Here is a 22193-nt window from a genome sequence, read left to right as displayed (position 1 = left end):
ACAGGGGCAAGCTTAGTTAAGCCGGCCCATACACCCATTTTTGTGATGTCATTTGAAAGGATAAATAGAGACTGCTGACAACACATAGGGACTCACTCTTCTGATTCCAGCAAAGCACTCTGATCCAGCATTCAACATCCTTCCAGATCCAGATGCCAAGGACCAGCCCACGCAGTAGCTGAACCATTTTCAGCAAGGCCTCAATCCTCAACTTATCCTCACAACCCAGTGAAGCGCTGTGGTGTGAGAAAGCATCCTGAAACTATCTGGCTTGCTACCATAATGCTTGCCTGATGAACTCGCAATCCCACTGAATTGAAATATCCAGAAACGAGAAGGGCAGATCCTGTGCAGTTCCGGTGACTGGCCTAGCTGATCTAGGCCTGCGCCTGATGTGCTGTCTTTCCTTGCAAGAACCGTTCCATTGACCAGAACGTGACTGTACAAAACTTTTAAATCCCAGTGGATTGTGAGTATTAATAGGACGCTAGAGAACTATTGTATGCCTTGCATTATCTTGTTCCACTCTAATCTACGAACTATCCTACTTTCATAACCAGTAACAGTGTCAAAATCTTTAGTGTCATCTTATTCTGTCTAGTTGCTGAAGCGCCATTTTTATAGTCATCTTTATTTGTGTAACTCTGATCCATAAATCCCACTTTGAGTCTTTGGACTGGTGCCACCGGGGAAGGTGATGGGGATCTGTTACTGAAGTCATGAATTGGTCTCAGAGCTTACTTTGTCCCGACTTGGTTGCCTAGCCTGAACGCTCTAGCCTTGAGTAAAAAGCATAAGCCATCTTTTTCTGATTCTAAACTGTCCTTGCCCAAATTTGTGTCTTTATTTTCGAAAAACATCTCCCACTAAAACCTCCATAACTCCCTCAGTTTTTGAGATAGAAGCGAACTCCCACATGTACCCAACACCCTCAACTACATTCACAACTCAAAACCGCAGTGCGAAACAGTGCGATTGACCCCTTATGCATAAGTAAAAGTTTGCCGCAAATTTACATTTGGAAAAGTTTTACATGTATGAATGACCTTTAAATTATTTCCCACCTTGCTTCTGAGGTTCCAATTGTTTTGTATTGATTAAATAATTATGTTGCTTGCTTACCATCTGTTCAAAGCGGCTCCTGTAGAATTTAATAAGAATTTAAGCATTTTTTAACACATTTCGTGTTTTTGCTCAGCCAATTTCAAAGCCATACTGACAGTTGAAAAGTCAAATCCATTTTTCTCTTGTGTGTAAGGGGGGGGGAAGGTGGGAGTGATATTCTGTTTGGTCTGCATTATTCCTGAATACCTGCTCTCTCCTCACATCTATTTAAATTGCCTATTGGTGGGTTGAGGGGTGTTGCAGGGGGAACCCCTAACCATAGTGCTATCTGTTCTAAACCAACCCAAAAGTATTCCTTTCTTTGCTGCATTATTTTTGTTCTCTTGATTCCTAGTGCATTAAAGATATAATTCGTTGTTAATAATTACCTTTACAACTAGCCCGATTCCTGGTTCAGTGCAACTTGGGGGGAATTTTGAGAAGGGCGTGATAGGAGTGGTATATCATTCAAAATAGTGAACTTATAGATAAAAATAAATAAGGGTTTCATTTGCGCACTACATGCTGGGTGAGACTTGGGTGTGTGCCTGATTGAAATCACTTACAGGTGGTGTGACTGTTTATCTCAATCTTGCATCCCCAACCGACTCTCTGATGCTCATGAATCCAAACATTTGTCTATATTCATCCATTTGGACATATCTGCTGCTTTTGACACAGTAGACCACTCTGCTCTCCTCCTCACTCTCCAGGACCAGGGGTTTCACAAATCTGCTCTCGTCTGGATCACCTCCTACCTGGAAGAGCGATCCTTTAAAATAACCAGGAACTCACAAACGTCTGTCCCTCCACCCCTCTCCCTGCTGGCATCTCCTAGGAATCAGACCCTAGACCTCTGCTCTTCACCCTCTATACCGCTACTGTAGGAAGACTTATTGCATTGCTTGGCTTTCACGATCACCTTTTTGCTGATGACACTCCATCTTTCTCTACTTTCCCTGCTTCACCCCAGCCATCTCGGAATAGATGACCAAATGTATCATTGTAATTTGTCACGGTTTGGCTATCCGCTGCCTGATGCTGTAGTCTTAAAAAAGAGAAGTAATCTTCTCCCAGATTCCAACTGCTTCTCTTCCCTCTCCCATCCAATCCCCTTCCTGCTTGACCACCTTGCTCCCTCGCCCAAGGATAGCAACCTTGCAGTCCTCTTTAATCGCAACCTTCTACCGCAACAATTCATCACTACCACTGCCTCTCCTGCTCATATTAGTAACATTCTCAACATTCAGAAAATGTCTCTCATTCTTACTAATGTCTCTACAAAAGCTTGAATCTCCACCCTTGTGCTAAGCAAAGTTGACTACTGATTAAACCTGCTCCGTTGCCTTCCTCTGTATGACTTTCTCCCTCTAGACAAAGTCCTCAACTTTGTTAACCACACTCTCTACAACCTACCCAGATCTTCCCCTACTTCTGCCTACAGACAATGTGCTTGTTGGCACTTCATACACATCCGCCACTTTTCAAGTTTCTTCTCTTAGACTACAAATCTATCAATGAACTTGTTCCTCAGTACTTGCCTGACTGTATCTCGGTTTCCTCACCATCTCATTGTCTCCACTCCTCCTCTGCACTTAAACTCATTGTCCCATGACCACCCTGTACCTCCTCTCGCTTCTGCTTTTCCTCCCTGCAGTCACGTGGTCATGGACCCGATCCTGTCAAGAGGAGATGAGATCCCTCACAACATGGGGCAGGGCCTACAATGGTGTTTCCCAGAGCTAGTCCTGTCCCAGTCTCTGTCCCTGGGTAAATGTGATAAGGACCACTTCTTGCCGCATGACTGTTGTGCACAATGCTGGCAGTCTTTCTTTGACCCATACGACTACAGCTACCAGGGGTCATTGCGGCAACGGTGATCAGGAAAGGCAGCAGAACAGGACACCAGTCAGACCAGCAATTCAGAAGCTTGGTGTAATAGGGACACAATCTCCAGAATTTACTATGCGTGAAGCAGACCACCACCAGAAAGCCAGGGACACTTGCACAAAAGGTCCATTTGATATATTCTGATGCATGTAACCCAGCCGATGGGTAAAAGCACAAAGTCATTGGCCCGGTGAACCAGTTGACCAGGAAGACCAATCAACGGGGTTTGGAGAGAAAAAAGAAGGACAAAAAGGAAAGGCCAGTTTGGGTTGTTCGGGTGAGGTTAAGGGAGAAGATGGACCAAGATACCAGGTGGAGAGAGGATGGTACAGCAGAGCATGTACAAGGTGAAGTATTGGTTGGTGAGAGAAAGTGGTACTTGGGTGCACGTGCTTGCAAGTTGCGTGACTGAGACAAAAGGTGGATCTAGGGGTGCAAGTGTGTGATAGTTGACAAAGGTGATGTGGAGAGTGAAAGGAGGGTGACGGACGAAAAGATGCCACTACAGTGGAGAGTAGGGGGAGGAGAGTTCTGGAAGAAGAGTGTACTGGGAGAATAGAGGGAGGAGAGAGCAGTAGAAAGTAGTGGGAGGAGAGAATGTGTAATAGAGAATAGAGCAGAGTGTAGAAGGAGTACAGAAAAGGGAGAGAGAGGGGAACATCAGAGGGACAGAAGAGGGGGAGGAGAGAGAAGGAAGAGCCAATGAGAGGAAAACCGGGGAGGACAGGCACAGGTTGATGTAGTTACATACCCAGAGCCCCAGCTTTACCCATACCGAAGAGGGGGCCTTTTCAACCGAGCATGGACATGCACCACCACCGACCATAGGTATTTATTTTTGCAGGTGTTGGCGCACGTCTCTACTAGGGATGCCCATAGAAGAGGATTTGGGACCTTTGCACTGACCATTTTCAAACTACAACACACAGAACACAATTGCAAAACAGATCTAAGCGATTGAGGCCCATATTCCTAGTGTAGTGCACATGCAAGTGCACCTCTGTGTGTATTAGTAATGGCTAGGGGTGCACCAAAAAGTGAACTTACTGCGCTGGATGAATACTGAATAGTTGGCTCAAGTATTAAGCCAAATAGATACTTCAATATCGTTGCAAAGTGTGGTTTGTGGCCCGTTGCTACAGGAGTGAAGTTTAATATACTGCTGCGGGTATGTAATGGAAAGGGTGCATCATTTTCCTATTAAACCGACCAGAAAATGTGCATGTATACATAGGAAAATGCTGTGCCATTTCCATTTCTTGCCTCCAGCAGTATGTTAAAGATTAATTTGAGATTGGGTTAATTGTTAGCAGAGACACGTTATGCAAATGCCACCTTTGTTGGTGCACTGAATGTATTTTGCTCACAGAGTGTCTCCAAAGAAAGTATTTCTTTGGAAACCCTTTTAAGAAAAATATGCAGATATCTGACCTACTATATTCGACTGCAGGTTTAGAGTCACGTTTGGATAGAAGACAAGTCCTTCAGAACAGATTTCAAAAGGGCATTAGTATGGGGGTACTTGATTTTAGCTTCAAATGAGTATTCAACCAGCTAAAATCCAGCTATTCGGCTCAGGAAAAGGAAGAATATCACCTTCTTTAACTTGGAGGTGTTGCAGATGGATGACTAAACTATTAACATGTTCAGTCCCTTTTAAACACCGTTATCCAGAAAGTTGAAGTTTCTTGCAACCAAAGCTCATTTCAGCTGTGCCCACTGCCATCTCTTGTTTTACTCCTTTTTTGTTTCAACTGGTGCTTGTAATCTATTTTGAGGTCACAGAGGACATAAGTCTCAATCCATACGTCATAACAAGCCCTGTTAAAAAGCTTCTTCATCCTTTGACAGTCATTATGAAACCACGGGCTGCAGGGGAAGAAGCGGATGCCTGCATGGGGCAGATGGCAGGTCTACTTTCTATGGAGCAGGTGGCTACTAGCTGGTATACAAAAATGCGCAATGATGGCTTCATACTTGTAAGATGGGTCCTACGCTCTAGCAATTTGAGAGGCTACGGTGAACGCTGCTAATTTGGGTTAATGGCTGCTTGAAGACCTTTCCCTGTCTATACCTGCTGGTCGACCCTCCCCCTCCGCTCCCCAATCAGGGAAAGTATATCTATTATAGTCGTCATTGAGGGTTCGCCATATCCTAAACAACACCATCTTGATATGGCATCCACCATGAAAGTCAAACACACTTAATTGCAAGATGGTCAAAGGATGCCATACAAACCTTTATGCTTTCCTCCCTCTTTTCAATTTTCTTTTGATTCACTTGATCTTGGTAAACTTTGTAATTCAGATATTGCTTTTTGGGAGGCTGAAACAGGAAAAACACAAAAAACATACTGTATTTCTGAATACATAATACTCATCAAACACCGACAGGATATCCACAGGAATAGAAAATGCGCTGCTCAGAAATAATAAGTCAACAATTCAACAGAAAAGGCTAATCCTGTTTTCTGTTTGGAGCAAAAGTCAAATAAAAAATTGAAGCCAGACATGGATATTACAGTTAATCACTAAGAGGAACTCAAACAAGGTAGCTTGCCCCATCACGGCATGACTCGTAAACCACTGGAGTTACCCAACTGAGACTTACAGCAATCTTCAAAGCAAATATAGAGCCACAATTTCGTTTTTTAAAAGTACTGATCTTTGAGGTGAGAAACACGGCCCTCCCAAGAGCTACAACCAATTTATACAAATATTTGTACTTTCCTTCGCCACCACCCACCTACTAACTACATACCTTTGGTCTTTAGGATCTAGCAGTACACAAATCAGAATATCCATCTACCTATACTGTCAACCACTCATCTGTGGAAGCAATGCACAGTAAATAAGTGAACCAAGTTTCAAAATGGTGCTGTGAGAAAGGAGCAGGAAGCAGAGGCAAAAAAGCAAGGAAAACTCAGGCTGTGAGCAAGTAAGTTTGTATTAAAAACATGAGAAAAGTAGTTGCGGTCAAACAGAAAACCCAGTGCTGCTTAGGGCTTACTTGGTAGATGAGTTACTTCCAGTGCACCCTAGCCAGGTTTTGAGTGAATCTATATGAGATAGCACAATGGCAAGGTAACAAGAGCAACAAGTTACTTACCTGTAACAGTTATTCTCCAACATGGGTCCCAGATGGATTCACATGCTCATGAATATTCCCCGCTGTCAGGCCGGGTATCCTCAGTAAGAAAAGAAAGCAGTCTTGCTTTAAAAGCTTGAAAACTGCCTTTCTCCCAGTATCCAATCACTGGAGACTGGGTGATACTGCACCTATCCAATGATGACCGTCCCCTTGAGTCCTGCCCCTGGCGGCCATCTTTAGATTCAAAGCACGTGAGGTGCCAGAATGAACCGAGAAGAGCACAGATGGAGAAGTAGGGAGGGTTCACACGCGAGTCCATGCCAGACCCATGCTGGAGAACAACAGTTACAGGTAAGTAACCTGTTCCTTCTCCAGCATGAGGTCTGGCATGGATTCACATGCTCATGAATACGATTATACAGAAGTACATACACAGGAAGTGGCAAGGCTCAACAGAAGTACAAACACTTACCCTGGAACAGACTCACCTCAATCAAACAGGTTGGGTAGCGCCGCTGGCCGACTCTGGACTCCTCCCTGGAATCCCAGTCGACACAGTAGAACCTCGTGAAGGTGTGCGTAGACCTCCATGTAGCAGCCCTGCAGATGTCCAGCAGGGGAACCCCCAAAAACAATGTCATTGCAGCGATAGCTCTGGTGGAATGAGCTCTAGGCGGACCCGGGAGTCTCTGTTGGCCAGACGATGACAGTGCATGATGCAGCCGGAGAGCCATATGGATATGGAAGCCTTTGACGGGGCATTTCCCTTATTCAAAGGACCAAAGTTCACAAAAAGTTGAGAAGTCTTCAGAAAATCCTTTGTGAGAGCCACAGAACTACAAGCCCCGAACAACCTCCAGTTTATGCAGTGGCCGTTCAGCAGCTAAAGCAGGATTCAGGAAGAAGACTGGAAGCACCAAGGGTTCGTTAAGGTGGAATGCAGACAGAACCTTAGGCATAAAGGAAGGTTGGGTCGAAGCATCACCCTTGCAGCATGAAACGACAGGTATGGGTGTTTGTGGGAGAGAGCATGAATCTCCCCGACCCGCCTGGCCGAGGTGATAGCGAACAGGAACGTTGTCTTCCAAGAAAGAAACCTCAGGGTGGCCTGATGCAACGGCTCGAATGGTGGCCCCATGAGCCTGGTGAGGAAGACATTGAGCTCCCACGCTGGGGTAGGGGGCCTTCACTGAAGGGAAGTATCTGAAGAGGCCCTTCATGAATTCTTTGACAAGACTGTGGGACCACAAGGATGGTCTTCCCGGCAAGCAAGTGTATCGTGATAGCTGCCAGATGCACCTTGATGGGGCCTGGGCTGGCGACAGTAGGTACGGCAGGAGCTGTGGGGCCATGACGCGCAGAGGCGTGAGCATCTGGGACATGCACCACACACTGTGAAAGATTCCACTTGTGCCCGTAGCACAATAGTGTAGCCGATGCCCTGACCTTGGCAAGAACCAACTTACATTCCAAAGGAAGATCATAGTGGCCAAACTCTAGGGCCGTAGGAGCCAAGCCATGAGGTTCAATGATGCTGGGTCATGATGCGGAATGGTCCTTTCTTCCCTGGAGAATTGGTTGGGAAGTGGCAGCAGAAATATGTCTGGAGCCACCGACAAGCGGAGGTGGTCCGGGTCCCACATCTGGTGGGGCCACGATGGGGCGAGGAGTATCATCTTGCAGTGACAGAGTTTTAGTGTGTTGATGACATGCAGTAGAAGTGGAATTGGGGGTTGGTGGGAGGCATACAGAAACCGCCCTTCCCATCTGAGCAAGAATGTGTTCCCTGGGCTCTCCGGCTGGGGAAACCTTCTGGTGAACTCCTCGCATTTGAAATTCGCTGCCATGGCGAAGCGGTCGATGTGGGGATGGCCCCATTTGCTGAAGAAGAAAGACACTGGCTCTTGTTGAATCTCCCATTCGTGGCAGTAGCGCAGCTCCCTGCTGAGGGCATTTGCTACAGTGTTCTTGATGCCTGCCAGGTGAAACGGGATGAGGAACATGCCTTGAAGATAGGCCTGACACTCTAGCGAAATAGCAGGGGATTGTGTCCTGCCCTACTTCCTCATGTAGAACATTGTGGTGGTGTGGTCTGTGAAGATTCTTACTACCAGACCCCTCAGAAGAGGCAGGAATGACTTGAAAGCCCAGAATACGGCCCGTAGTTCCAGCACATTGATGTGCAGATTCTTCTCTTACGGCTGCCAGAGACCCCTGGCGTGGGACTGCCCGGAATGAGCTCCCCACCCATCCAGAAAATAATCTGTGGCGACTGTAGCCTGGAAAGGTGGGTCTTGAAACGGGGCACCCCGAGTGAGGTGTGAGCGCACTTCCCATCATTGTACGGACTGCCAGAATTCCAGGTTGAGGGTAATCTTGTCTGTCCATTTCCCTGTAACCTGGTCCCACTTGGCATCCAGAAGCTTTTGATGCAGCGTCATCTGCAGCCTGCTGAAATAGACCAGGTGCATGCAAGAGGACATCATGCCCAGTAATGACTCAATTGCCGAGAGTGTCCTGGATTGTATCGTGGACAGCGGATGTACCTTCCCCATGATGGCCACCACCCTCTCCTCCGAGGGGTATGCCAAGGATGCCAACATGTTGAGGCGGGCACCCAGAAACAGAGCAACCCACTATCCAGGATTTTGGATAATTGTTGGAAAATCCGAGCTCAGTCCGTGGGCGTATGGTCTCTTCTGTGTGCTATATCACCAGGTCCCGAGAACACGACTGGATGAGCTAGTCGTCCAGGTAAGGGTATATGTGTATGACCATGAGGCATAGATGAGCCGCCACTGGGGCCAAGTATTTTGTGAAAACCCTTGGTGCAGATTTAGGCCGAAGGGCAGAGCTTTGAACGGATAGTGCGGTCCCAGAACTACAAAGCACAGGAACTTTCGATGCCTCTAGGGTTATGGGGACGTGAAGGTCCAGCGTTGTCAAGTAATCCCCCTCCCTCCAGTTGTCCGAGCACCTGGTGCACCCCTTAAATTTTAGGGAGTTTATGTATTTGTTGAGGCAGTGCAAATCCAGTATCTGCGCCACCATCCTGATTTCTTTTTGGACCATAAAGTATCTGGAGTATGCTCCGGAGCCCAGGAGGTCTGGAGCCCTGGAGGTGCAGAGGGACGGCTTCTATTGTCCCTTTTGCCAGCATGACCTGCACTTTGTGTAGCAGCTGGGCCATGTGTAGCTCCTTCCTCGTTACAGGGGGAATACAAGAGCACTGACTAAGTATGTCCAGCACCCATTCGTCAGTGATGTCTTTCCACGCGTTGACGAAATTTGATAGATGACCTCACCACCCACCGGGTGGTAAAAGTGGTGCAGGCTTGCTTGGGTGTTTGCGTTTTGCTTTGCAGGCATTGACGACGCTCCACCAAAGGCTTGCAACCAGCCTCCGTATGCTTCCTGCGCTGTGGAGCGGGAGGGTTGACAGCAGGAGTTAGAAGCGTATCCTCTGGAAGATCTGCTGAACTTTCCCCTTGAAGATCGAAAGGAAGAGAACCGACGCTGTTGCAGGGTCCCTAGGGATTTTGCCGCTTCTGTCTTAATCGCCTACAACATCACATCGAATACTTTTCCGAAGAGGTTATCCCCGTCAAAGGGCATATTGACCACCTCGGCCAGGACGTCCGGTCTAAAGTTGGTGGCTTTCAGCCAGCCTTGGCGCCCAAGTGCCACACCATTACCCATCTGACAAAAACCTGAATCTGCAACATCCATAGCTACTATGATGGTATGGTCGGAGACCACCTCTCATTCCTGAAAAAGGGAAAGATCCTCAGTCTTCTTGTCATCTGGCAAGACATCTAGGAGTGGGCCAAGCTTGAGCCACAACTCTCCCCAACATACCGGGCTAGACTGGCTAGAGCGTTGGCGTCCTTGACGGTTGATGCTGCAGTGTATATGACACGCTTCTCCATTGCATCCAGTGTCTTTCATTCCTGGTCTGGTGGAACCATAGACTTGGAGGACGGGTTCACAGACGGTTTCCGAGAACACGGAATCTGGTGACGGCTGTGATCTTTGACACTTGGGGGCAGAGTCTGGCACCCTGTATGTTTTCTCGAGCATGTCCTATTTTGCTGGTGCAGAGCTTGGGGTCTTCATTAGCGCGGGGCCTTCCTCCCACACCTCGTCAAGTAAAGAGACAGACAATATCGTCTTCCTGACCAGTGTACGCCACTGGTAAAGGAAACCCTCCTTTCTCTTTTTCTGCTGCGTTAAGTTTATGAGGGTAGATACCCTTGCCATCATGGAGTATTACAACCCCACCTCATCTGGGGGAGATGCCCTGGGGGTATCAGCTACACCTATCGGGTCCCCATCCGCATGAATAAAGTCGTCAAACTCATCCGTGTCTGTGGTGCCGGTATCAGTGCCCGTTGCAGTATCCGTCTGTGGTGCGTCCCCTGATAGTGCTGCTGGGACGGGAGGTGGTGGTGGTCGCCTTGGGGTAGCCGAGAGATACATGTGCGGAGGCCTTGACGGGTTGTACCTGGGGTTGCTCCCTGACGGGCCTGCTATTGGTGGCAGCCGCTGTTGGATCTCTGAGACTAGAGAAATCCGCACAGTGAAAATATCCTGTGACATCTCCAGGGGCCTGTGGAGGGGCCACAGGCAGGAGTACTGGCAGAGGGCAAACACGTCTCACTGGGTTAGTATGCATTGGTTACTCTATGCCCATTGGGCTGTTTCCACTGGTGTCCAGGCATTACTGCAATGTTTCCGCCTCAGAACTCGTTTAAATAACCATGATCTGGCCGCTCACAACCCCCCCCACCTCCCTCAACCCCCGATCCCAGTTTGGGAAGAAAATCTGTTGGTAACAGATCCTTTGGTCTTGCCGCCTCCAAAGCAGAAGACACCACTGGTGCCTTCACTGATTGAGTAGTGGTAGTTGATGAGGCAGTGACCATGGGCCTTGGGGTGCAGCGATACCCTGGATTTCCCCATCATTGACTGGGTAGCTGTCAACGGGGTAGCCGTCGACTGGGTCACCAACGGCTCCGCCGATGGGGATGTACCGCCCACGCCCCAATCAATGGGAATGCAAATAGATCTCATAGCCATTGACAGACAGGTTTCAATAGCAAAGGTCATGCGAGAGCAGTTTCCAAACATTTGCCATCAATTTGATATAAAGCACATTGCCAAAACAATAAAAAAAAAGAAAAAAAAAATCACAGCTGCTAGTAAAAAAAGAAAAATGTAAAAAATAAAAAAAAAAAAAATAAGGGTTCTGAAAATATTTTACAGTGGTCCCAGTCTTTCAACAACCATCTTTGGTGGAGCTCCAAAACTTGTGACGGGTCTTTGGAAATTCTACTGGAAAAATGGTGCTCACTGATGCACCACTGTTCCAACGTCCACACATGGACAGAAAACCAACATTTTCACCAATGTGCACATGCACCTTTATCGGAGGAAGAGGAACGCAAGAAGAAGTGGTTGGTTCCATCTTCGCCTCAACACAAAACTCTTGAAAAGATAGTGTTTGATAAACCCCTTTCAAGAGACATACATTGCCACAAAACATTGCAAGCGAGCCCTGTCCACCAAAAGCGGACCTCGTTGAACATTTGACTTCCCGGTATAAATGATTAGCCGCTGTGTGCATGTTCCATGTTTGTACAATGTACATGACCAATGGAAATTATTTAACTTGAATTTCAAAGCTATTAAAAGTACTAACAAGTATTAAGCGTCCAAATTGTCTTTTCAAATGTATCCTCTTTATCAATTATTTGGTAGGTGAATTGGAGGTGGTGTGGTGGTAGGGTCTGGTGGCCAGATGCATCCAAAGGAAATAGGGGGCATGGGCTCAGAGGACCGCGGCCTGGCAGGGAGGGGGTGGAGATGGCATGAGCTGGTCAACAGAGATGGATGGGGCACTAACATTGGAGCAGGCCTTGGTCTCACATTCTTGGATGAGCACATTTGGTCAGAGCTCGATACTCGCTACTTGCAAAAAGGAATAGCTGAATTTCCGTGAGAACAGGAGACGTGCTGAGCTGACAGAGGACAAAGATGGTGGGGGCTGGCTGTGCGCTGCCCTGAAAGAGGGAGGCTGAACATTTCGCAAGATGGGCAGAGGGCCTAGAAAAAGGATGGCGTTTGGAAGGACATAACATTTTCAAAGTATACACATTAGCACAGCGTTAATACACGGATATGAAACATGGGTGATGCAAATAGGTAAATATGGGGAGGAGATGTCTCGGGCCTTAGCTTATACGTCATTTGCGTGGTACGAGAATGGTGCAGGGGGCGGGATATGCCACCTCTCCCACATTTGTTAGTGCACAGGAAGTTCAGTGGAGATGGAAGGGCACTTGGATTTATCACTTGTCAGTGTCTCACGTTATCTGCAGAACACATTCCTCCGTGAAAACAGGGCGCACGCAGACGTGACAATGGGGAGGACTCTAACGAACTGTTGCCCAACTTATTTTGAATGCCACGTTCGACAGTAGGGCTAATCGCTCCCATGGAGCGAAGGTCACTCACAGTGTTTGATGTTGCTTGTGGGCTGTTCACACGAGGCTTCCTGTACGGTAATTTTTTGATTTGTGGCTTTCATTCACCAAAATTAAACTTAGCATGCGCTCTCCTAAGAAGGCTCAATTGTTTTTTGTCCTTGGAAGAAAGGGAGGATTTGCAATGGATTGAGGGACGGGAGGTGTGTAATACCAGCAAACATGATAAGGTTCACTATTTTAAAACTGGACAAAGGAAGGTGTAATTTAATTTCATGAAAACCGTTGAACGGAGCGGACACCAAGAGAATGGAAATACCAAATATAATATAAGTGTTACTGAAGTTGGGGCATATTGGTTGGGGCATATTGTCACGACACGCAAAACACAACCTGTATGCATTTGTCCCAGGCACATGGGCAGTCCAGCAACGAAATGCATAGAGTCCAGGTATGGCATAGCTCTCAACCTTTCATGGCCCCTGGGACGCGTGGAAACACCAGATTATGTATTTGGCGGGTGAACGCCCATTGGTTCCTATGGGCATGTAGGGAGCTTGGCGCGTGAGAGAGCTGCCAAAGTGGCGGGTGACACCCACTAAAAGCGTGTGAGTTGAGAGGTATGCGTATGGGTTCCCCTAGGTTCCACCAATGCCAAGTCGTTGCTAATATTCCTTTATAATGCCGTCTATGTGTTGTTCGAATTCTTCTGTCAGCTTCTGCATCCCATTGCGAGATAAACATACTCCACAGCACTAACCTCTCAAGCACATCATAGACTCCAACTCTCCACAATGTTTTCTATGCGATTCCATTGTTTCTGGTTTGCGTTCATTATTACGTTTCACCTGGTGCTGAATTAAAGGGTACATGGATACATTTGAATAAACGGCTACTGAAATATATTTCTGTTATGTTTTCTACACAGCTACATCCTCCCTTTCTGCGAATGTCATTGTTTCCAGATACCCAGTGACGGGTTATTCAATAGGCAATGGCAGATAAACTTAAATGGCTGGATCGCAATTACTCTTTGGGGGACGATCACCCGGGACCGATAGGCCCTTTGGTGGTATCAGCAACTAGGAGCAACCTGATCATTTACGGTGGTCTAGCAAGAAGCTGATGCAGAAGCCTTGCGATACAAGGTGCGTCCTATGCGCTTCTTCTATCTAAAAGAATACCGTGTGCCTGATGATAAAGATCTGATGTTCGAACAGAAAGAAATACAAAAATTGGTTGAAAATGGAAATTGGCAGATGTTCTCTGAGCGTTTAATGTGAAAAAAAGCACATTATAAATTGCACAGTATTGGCGTTTCCTGTTCCGATTCGGGACACGCTGGGCTGCAAGAGAATGTGTGTGTTGATATTCCAGGGTCTGCGTCAACTAACATAGGTGATGACTGGGCGCGTTTGGCTACGCTACACACGAACGTCATGAAAATAGGGGGAGAATATTGCTAGGAATAGTGATGTCAGCTTCAGGGATGGAGGGGCGGGGAATATGATTTAGTGCCGCGAGGGCAGTTCACCTTAGAGCGATGCAGCAACGGATACGATTAGCACAAGATAGCCACACACTTCTGCCTGATTTTGCATGTGTAAAAGTGAGGAAACGCGCATAGGAATTTTTAAATCGTTCAACGTATGCTTATAACAACTTGCCCGATCGATAGGCACAATACAAATTTTGAGTGTACATTTCCTTTAAGGCATAAAATATTTTGTATGCACTTTTGACTCCCTTCCTAATTTTACATCTATACCAGATATTGTAATCAAAGGAAATAGACACATTCCATACAATTTCTTGATTATATTTAAACTGGGATAGATTACTTGCACCAGGATTGAAAACAACTACTGGGAATGCTCTTCGCTAGATCATTCATATAGGATTGTTCCAAATGTGCACCAAATACTATAATGCTTTGATTTTTATCTCACAAGCTGTACGCCTTGGGTTCAATTGCAACCTCAAAAGGAACATTAGGTCACAGAGGAGGACAGATAGTGAGTTCAATATTGCAATCTCAGATTTAGTAAATATATCTACTTTCTCAATACCCCATGATTTGACTGCATGAGTTGCTGCAAATGTTTCCAAGGTAGTGGCAATTGCCATCCAGCCAATACGCAGGGAGAAATTTCCAATGAGCCCACCCTGTCTCACTAGCGTTTGAGTACTCTTGTCCAGCAGATCAGACCATGTGCATTATGCAGTAAAATGAGCGTAAAATGAGCCTCATATATAAATAAACAAATAAACTATTTGGATATGTATACCATGACACTTATCAATACATTTTTTTTCTTTTTTGGGTGCCATATTAAACACTTGTGGATGAATTACATTTCCTATTTATTTGCCTCTTGCACAAACGTGCCAGACAAAAGCGCCTTAAGCCGATTCTTAACTCGTACTGCATTAGAACTAGAAGTGAAGCCGTCATGCTATTGAAATACAACACTGCACTTCCGGTGTTCTTTGTAGTATCAACATTTTTAACAAGCGCCTTCCGTAGGAGGAAGAAACTCTAGATTAAATGACTGATGTTTTATTAATTTTATCATTGAGTGTGGAGCCTTGAATTTTTAACTTTTGCACTTTTTATCTTAATTGTCAAAATGTTTTTTTGCTTTTGTATGTATATTGTACAGCTTTTACATCGCGTTTTTTGCCGAAATAAAGCATAACATAACATTAACTTTATGTTTGAACATGGAATTTTGATATGCATTGTTATTTTATTGTAACATAGCTTTTAGTCATCTTTCTGTGAAATTCTGTAAGTGCTTTTAGGTGGAAACCGAAATAAAGCTTGACTTGATTAAACACTGTTTTATTTACATTTACTGCCATCCCTGACAACCACACACACCAAGTTCTTTTTGAAGACCTCTTGGGTTTTTTCTATCTGACACAACATCCTCAAACAGACTCTGTTCTAGTACCCTCGTTACTGAAAATGACGCTGTACATTTACACCCCACCCATTAGCGAGCACAAGGAAAACTCTCCGAACATAAATTACGAATTGCCATTAATACATTCAAAGGAAGCTCTTTTTTTAACTAAAAGTATCCAAAGGTTACTCTACAGAACAGCACGTAAGGTGGTTTGTAAATCTGCAAAGTATAGCTATAATGGCTGCTTGAACAAAACAACATATTTCTAATGTAGCAAATGAAGCTGAAAACTCTGATCTACTGAACTTTCACCTGCTTTATAGCAAGCTTGTAGTTCTGGCAAAATTCTATTATCACGTGCCCATCTTGCCAAACGTTCCAAGGGAACTTTGCCATAAACCTATTGTGGTGAATCCAGTGATGTCATCACTCCCTCTCTTCTCATGTGGCCAGGGAAGGGCAGCCACTACCTGATCCCGACCCTGGTGGGGGCTGCCTGAGGGAAGATCACATTGGGGAGACAACCTTCATGGGAGGCAAGGAGACTGACTGGCAGGAACCTGGTATCCCCTTTTCCACCCAGGTTATGGCACTCATTCGTTAAGTCCCCCATCCTATATTGTATACTGCGACATAGGACCTGTTCCCCCACTCAGTAGGGACTATGAGGGTCCCCCCCATTCTCCTGATGGAAAGACAGACGAGAAAAATCTCGGGAGTAATGCGGCACACTGAGCTAGAGACACGCTCCAGTCGTTGGAAGGAAGGATCCAATATGTGCCGGGACATTCAAAAGCCTGGCACTGCAAAGAAGATGAAGATCGAGGGTAAGCAGATTAACTTTACACGATGGCGAACGAAACTAATGACAGCCGGAGAGAGGAGCAGGCCAGAGGCTGTTGGTGCCGTCGCAAGAGGCTGGAAGGAAGGTACACTGTCTGAAAGCCCGCAGCAGGAGACGCTGCAAGAAGGCAGCCACGGTCAAACAGGTACCGAGGAGTTGACAGGACACCATCAGCAAGATGAGGCTCCCGGTGAAGGAGACGAAGACTGTGAAGAACACAAAAGTGGTCACAAGAGACCGGTGAGCCCAAGCAAGGGAAGTGGGACACCGGGGCACTTCGTAGCATAGATTGCGCAACACACAGAAGCAGTGTGAAAGCAAACCCAAGCAAGGGAATGATAAAGTACTATGAAGGGAAAGCAGCGAAGAGGGGTTGAAGACCCCCACCACCCCAAGGATAGTTGAGTGAAAGGAACATATGTTGAAGACGACCAGGTAGGTGAGTAGACCAGGCAGGGTCTGGCAACTTTGGGATCTGCACCCAAATACAAAGTGAACATTGTAAAGGCACAAGGGAAGACTCATACGCCTTTGTTGCAACCACCTGTGATAGCCCTGACAAAAGAGTATACCAGGCACGGGAGAAGTGTGAGAACACAGAGAATGACTCATACCCTTTTAGTGCAGATATACAAAGAAGCCCTGGTAGGAGAGTATAAGATAAGAAGCCCTGGTTGGAGAGTATAAGGTGAAAAGCACAAAATAAAAGTTGCGAAAGCCTAGGAGAGTATACCTGGCAATGTGAATGTACTGTAAGAGTTGGGACGAGGGAGAGTGACTTCTTAAGATTGTGGAACCTCTAGGGGAAGGGAAGCATACCTACTGAGCAAGAAACTTTAGTATATTGTGTAATCGAGGAGCGGCTGAAAATTTCAAGAGTTTGTGGAATGTAGAGGAAGGGAGCCATACCACTCTGGATTGGAGAACTATACAATTCAAGGGCCGATATCTTATTTTGTTGCTTTTTGCACCCTTTTGGAACTTTGTTTTGGAACTGTGGAAGGAACCACCTTCAACCAGTTGAGAGTATACCCCTTTTTCACATTATCTTAGGTTTAGAATGCATGGGTCAGGTTTCTAATTTTGGACATTCTGACAGTGACATCCTTTAGGTTTGTTGAGGCAGGGAAACCCCTCATAGTGCCAAGCCGAGATGGGAAAGAGGGAGCAATCAACACAATGCCCTTGTGTCCAAGTCTTATTCCTGATTCTTTACACTAAGAAATAGCACTCAATAAGAAAATTGGTTTATTATGAGAGACCACATTGCTATCACCCTTTTTTAAATTGGGAATTATCTCTGCACCTCTCCAACTAAGACAGACCTGGCCATTTGAGGTTTTACATTGAATACATAGTTTACAGAAATGGGCTGCACACATTTTCGGTTCAGACTTGTAAGAGTCTGTAGGAATTGTTATTAATTAAAATCCTGTGCTTTGTTAGGTTGTTGATAATAAAAGGCGAGAGGTACTTCTTCCATAGTTTCATCCAAAGATGGTGAAATTGTAGTAGAACTGTTTGTCACATGGCAGGTAGTTACAGAACACTTTACAAACTACGGATTTTTTAAATACTCGGCATACCTCTGCCAAAATATGGACTACTAGATTAGATGGCGCATAAGAAGACCCATTAGAAACAATTTGCTAAAAAGCATTTTCTTTTTTATGCACAAGCCGGTCTTAACATCTCCCACCCTTCTATTTTCAATCTTGTTTTCCTTTTTTATTAAATCAGAAACTTCTACTCATTTCCTAATTGTTTGAAATCTCACTGTTCCTAGCCTTAATTTCCTTACGCAATCGCTATTATTCATGGTTGTAACAACCATTTACACAGTTATGATTTTTCAATATTTTACAGGGCTTCATTCGTTAATACATAAATCAGATTGTAAGAGGAGACTACGATCTTCAAAGAAATAACTTAATAATAGACAAAATCCTAGATGCAAGTCTGGTAAAACTCTGCCAATGTCTACCTTTCAAGTATGCTGAAAGAGCAGGCATACCCCACACTCTGAACTAGGGTGTTACCACAAAACAATACGCTGAAAGAAATTGTCCAGAGGACTACATTTAGTCAATCTGTATCAAAAATATTTATTTAACTTGATACAAAAATTATAAATGACAATCATGTATGAATCATCACTAGTAACAACAGCTAGATTGCAGGTAAAATCACATTAAAACAATGTAGATAACAGTACTCACTTTTACACCACAAGATTAATTCACACATCCTCATACAAACATACATATACAGTAATCCTTTCACATATATTTTGGATGATATTCAAATGACAACAAGTAAATAGTGCCAAATATTAAATGTCTACCTTAATCCACTTAATACACTTTTCCGTATTTGAGAGTGTAAGTACAGTATTGCATGCTGCTGTAGTAATCGCTACTTTCTGGTTAGATCCTCATAAATCTCAAACCAGAGCCTGATCGCTTTGAATACTTGCAATTACTTTAAAATCCAATACTAAAGACCAATACAAATATATGAGTTCTGCAATTTACAGTTCTTGAAGTGGGTTGTGCAGATATATTGCAGATATATTGTCATCCAATAAGTGGGCATTACAAGGCTCAAAAGCCATCCAGGGCTAACAAACAATTGCGCCAGCCTGAAGCCCAATTTAGATAGAGATATTTTTGTTCCAATAATTGGGGACTGAATGTTCCAAAACTCATCCCCTGCAGTAAACAAGCATTTTAGGCACACATTTTACAAATTGAAATTTAAGGTCTTCCAAACAACATGCACGCTTCCATCCACTTTTTGCCTCCTCTAAACATGTCAACATTTCAACATTTTTAAGTAATGCACACCAAATAGGTCACAAGTAGATGTGAACAATAAAGACATTTATACATTTGGTCACCTTCCAAAAAAGGATCTGTGTAAAGAGTGGAGGGGGGTATCTGTACTTCTGCCCCCTATATGGTAGCATAAAAGCACAGACCAGCCAATGCTCTCAATTTGGTAGCAATGAACGAGTTGCCAGGCCTAAGCTTTCAGGAAGTGATGCAGGCTGGTTCTTAAGTACAGTGAGTCCCCAAGCCCCTCAAAGGAATATCCACAAACTATGTTAGGTTAGAACACAGGTTCTTTATATAAAATAAGGTTCTGTAATATATACAGTTTTAAATAATTACACTACATACTTTGGCAATACTTATTAAAAAAAATTGCAAATATATACACTCTGCGTGGTACCACACAATACTTAAATTCAGTAATAGATGCACTAACTGCATACAGTTTCAAACAGGCATGTACATTCTTAAGTGAGGTGTAATAGCATAGAATAGGGAAGAAAGGCAGGTTAGTTATGAACAGTGGCAGAATGCTTTATTTAGACTAGATAAGTATTTCTGAGTGAGGATTCCCCCCCCACCTGGGCAACCTGTAATGGAAAAGTTAGAGAGTAACTAATCTTGTCTTTTACAGCCCAGTTCAATAATGTTCAATAACCTTGTACTTTCTTTTAAAAGGTTCCACCACCCCAAAGTGCCAGAGAGGCCACAGGAGAACAGGATACAAGACCCCTGGATGACTCCTGAGGCTAGAAGATGCTTCTGGCGACCTGGACTCGACCACTCGAGTGGACCTCGGACCCTCACCAAGTCTGGACCCTCGGGACGTCTTTGTTAGCTTCTGGTGGCGAGAAACCCAACGGCAGACTTTCCTCTCCACCCAGCGACCCTGGTCTCTCTCTCCGGCAGGGAAAAGTGGTCAGTGATGGGGCAAGGATGTCCCTTGAAATGTTCTTAGGCAGTTAAAACTTTGCAGCTCTGGTTATCCAGCAGCACTATACCAGGGAACAGCCTCTTCTGCGCGTTAGACAGCAACGACTTCCAGCGGTCACAAAACACACCTCGACCCTGAGGGACACCAATGGACTTTTTTGGACTGGAGATGTCCGGGCACTCCACTTCAGAAGTCATGAAGGCCCCTTCTCTGGACAGCAGGCACACAAGACTGGCTTCCAGGGCACTTCGGACAAGAGTAGCAGGTTGCACGATTCTATGGCATGACAGGAGGCTTCATATTATGCATTACAATCTTTACTCTGAAACCACAGCAGCAAAGAAAACAAGTTTTACAAACACAAGTTTCAATAACAGAACTAAATAGAGAATGTCAATGTAAGGGGGACTTCCCCAATCCATCATGGAGGACAGGTCATGCCCTGCAGGAGACCAATGAGCAGGGACCCTCCTCTATGTATGTCCTTTACTCTAAATCCAAATCCTCTTTCTTTACTGCTGACACCACAGCTAAGTCACTCATTCTAGTTGTGCCTTGCATGCCAGTCAGTAGAGGGCATAATAATATTTATAATTTACTGTAAAATTATATATATATGTTATGTTATATTGTGTAGAGTATAGGGTTTACTTTAAGTTACACTCTTACTGCTTCACTTTGGTGTCACCAATGTTATTAGTGTGTTAATCCTCGTCTATCACTGAGGCTTTCAATTTTGTAAAGTGTGTGAGACTGCTGCTTTAGTTTTAGTGGTATTTTGTTTTCATTAGCAGCTCCGCTTTTGACGCAGTTCCTGCTTCCTTTCAACCTGATGCGCGCGGTCCTGCTGGAAGCTTTAGCTTCAGGCCAGACGTGCGTCGGCTTTCTAGAGCCCGCCCACTCCAGGCCTACACGCGCAGGTCTGTCAGAGGTTTTCACCTCAGACCCGAGGCGTGTGGGCCTTTAACTTAAAATTCTGCGTCCGTACACAGCATTCTTTCAACATTTCTCTGTGGGTTACGAGCCGGGGAGGCCCGCCCACTTAATATGCAGAGCGCGCGCGCGGGCCAGGTAGAAACTTTGCTTCAGGCCCGTTGCACAAGGATTGGGGCCCAATAGCTCAACAGATAGAGCTTGGGTCCTTCAGTACAAGCACGCAGGGTTCAAGAATACTCTCAGGGGAGCGTTGTATATATATTTTAATACATATATATTTTAAGAAATATTATGAAATATTTTCATATTCTTTGGGCCAGTCTCTGTGACACAGTCAGTAAGTGTTGTGGCTTGTACCTGAAAGTTTGGGGGTTCGAGCATTCCTCCAACTTCACATTTTGAAAGTGTTGTTAAAATAATATCAATTCTTATCACATGTATAGGTATTTTATTATGTTAGGGCTTTGGAAAATGAGCACTGGTGTGCCTCCTACCCCTGCCCCTCCTGCTTGCCTTTCAGAAGCTTTTTGCTTCAGGTGTTGCGCAGGTGTGAGGGGGGTACGGGAGGATTGGGGAGGGGGGTTAAAAAAAAATTGCATGCTACTGCGATGTGTGTGAGATCGGCAGGTTCGAATTACAGCAAAGCCATCTCAGCCTTTCATCCTTCTCATGTAGATGAATATGTACCAACACAGTTTGGGTGATATTGTTTTTTATTTTTTAACTCCATGGGAAAAGAGCTTAGGCGTAAGCGCCATTCCATGATATACCTGCAGTTTCTTTGGCACAGCCGATTAGCCTTACTATAGGTGTATCTCGGCCTGCTCGGCTTTGCCTGAATTATAGTGCAAGCTTTCCCCCCTCGTGTGCTGCTGGGTGCCACACCCTGCTAGTGTCAGCAGCTTTGATGTGCGTTTGCACAGTATGTTTTTCCTCTGTTAAAGCGAAAATAGGAACCATGTGTTAAAGGGGTTTTAACCTTTACCTGCTTGGTTTGCGGTTATACGGACTGTCAATGATGGCATTTTTTCATTTTATGTCCTTCCAATAAAAGGAGAAGGATGTTAGACACATATGGGACTCTACCTAGCTAATTGGCCATTTGTGCCGCAGACAGTCCTAATTGGTCACTGCTAAGTCAAAGCATTATTTCTTCGCAGACTA

General features: G+C 45.1%; 1 protein-coding gene across 2 annotated transcripts in view; it reads right to left on the bottom strand.

The window, feature by feature from the left end:
- FSAF1 (40S small subunit processome assembly factor 1) overlaps positions 1–22193 on the bottom strand; it is a 238174-nt gene that overhangs the window by 34188 nt on the left and 181793 nt on the right. The window contains exon 5 of one of the 2 annotated variants that reach the window (XM_069606909.1): positions 5233–5319. The exons of the other annotated variant lie outside the window; for it this stretch is intronic. Within the exon in view, the coding sequence (XP_069463010.1) occupies positions 5233–5319 (87 nt within the window). The remainder of the gene's footprint in view (positions 1–5232; positions 5320–22193) is intronic. 2 annotated transcript variants of the gene reach the window in all.

Source organism: Ambystoma mexicanum, chromosome 4p (genome assembly GCF_040938575.1).
Source record: "Ambystoma mexicanum isolate Mex_15411 chromosome 4p, UKY_AmexF1_1, whole genome shotgun sequence".
NCBI classification, from domain to species: Eukaryota; Metazoa; Chordata; class Amphibia; order Caudata; family Ambystomatidae; genus Ambystoma; species Ambystoma mexicanum.
This window is presented reverse-complemented; position numbering and strand designations above follow the sequence as displayed.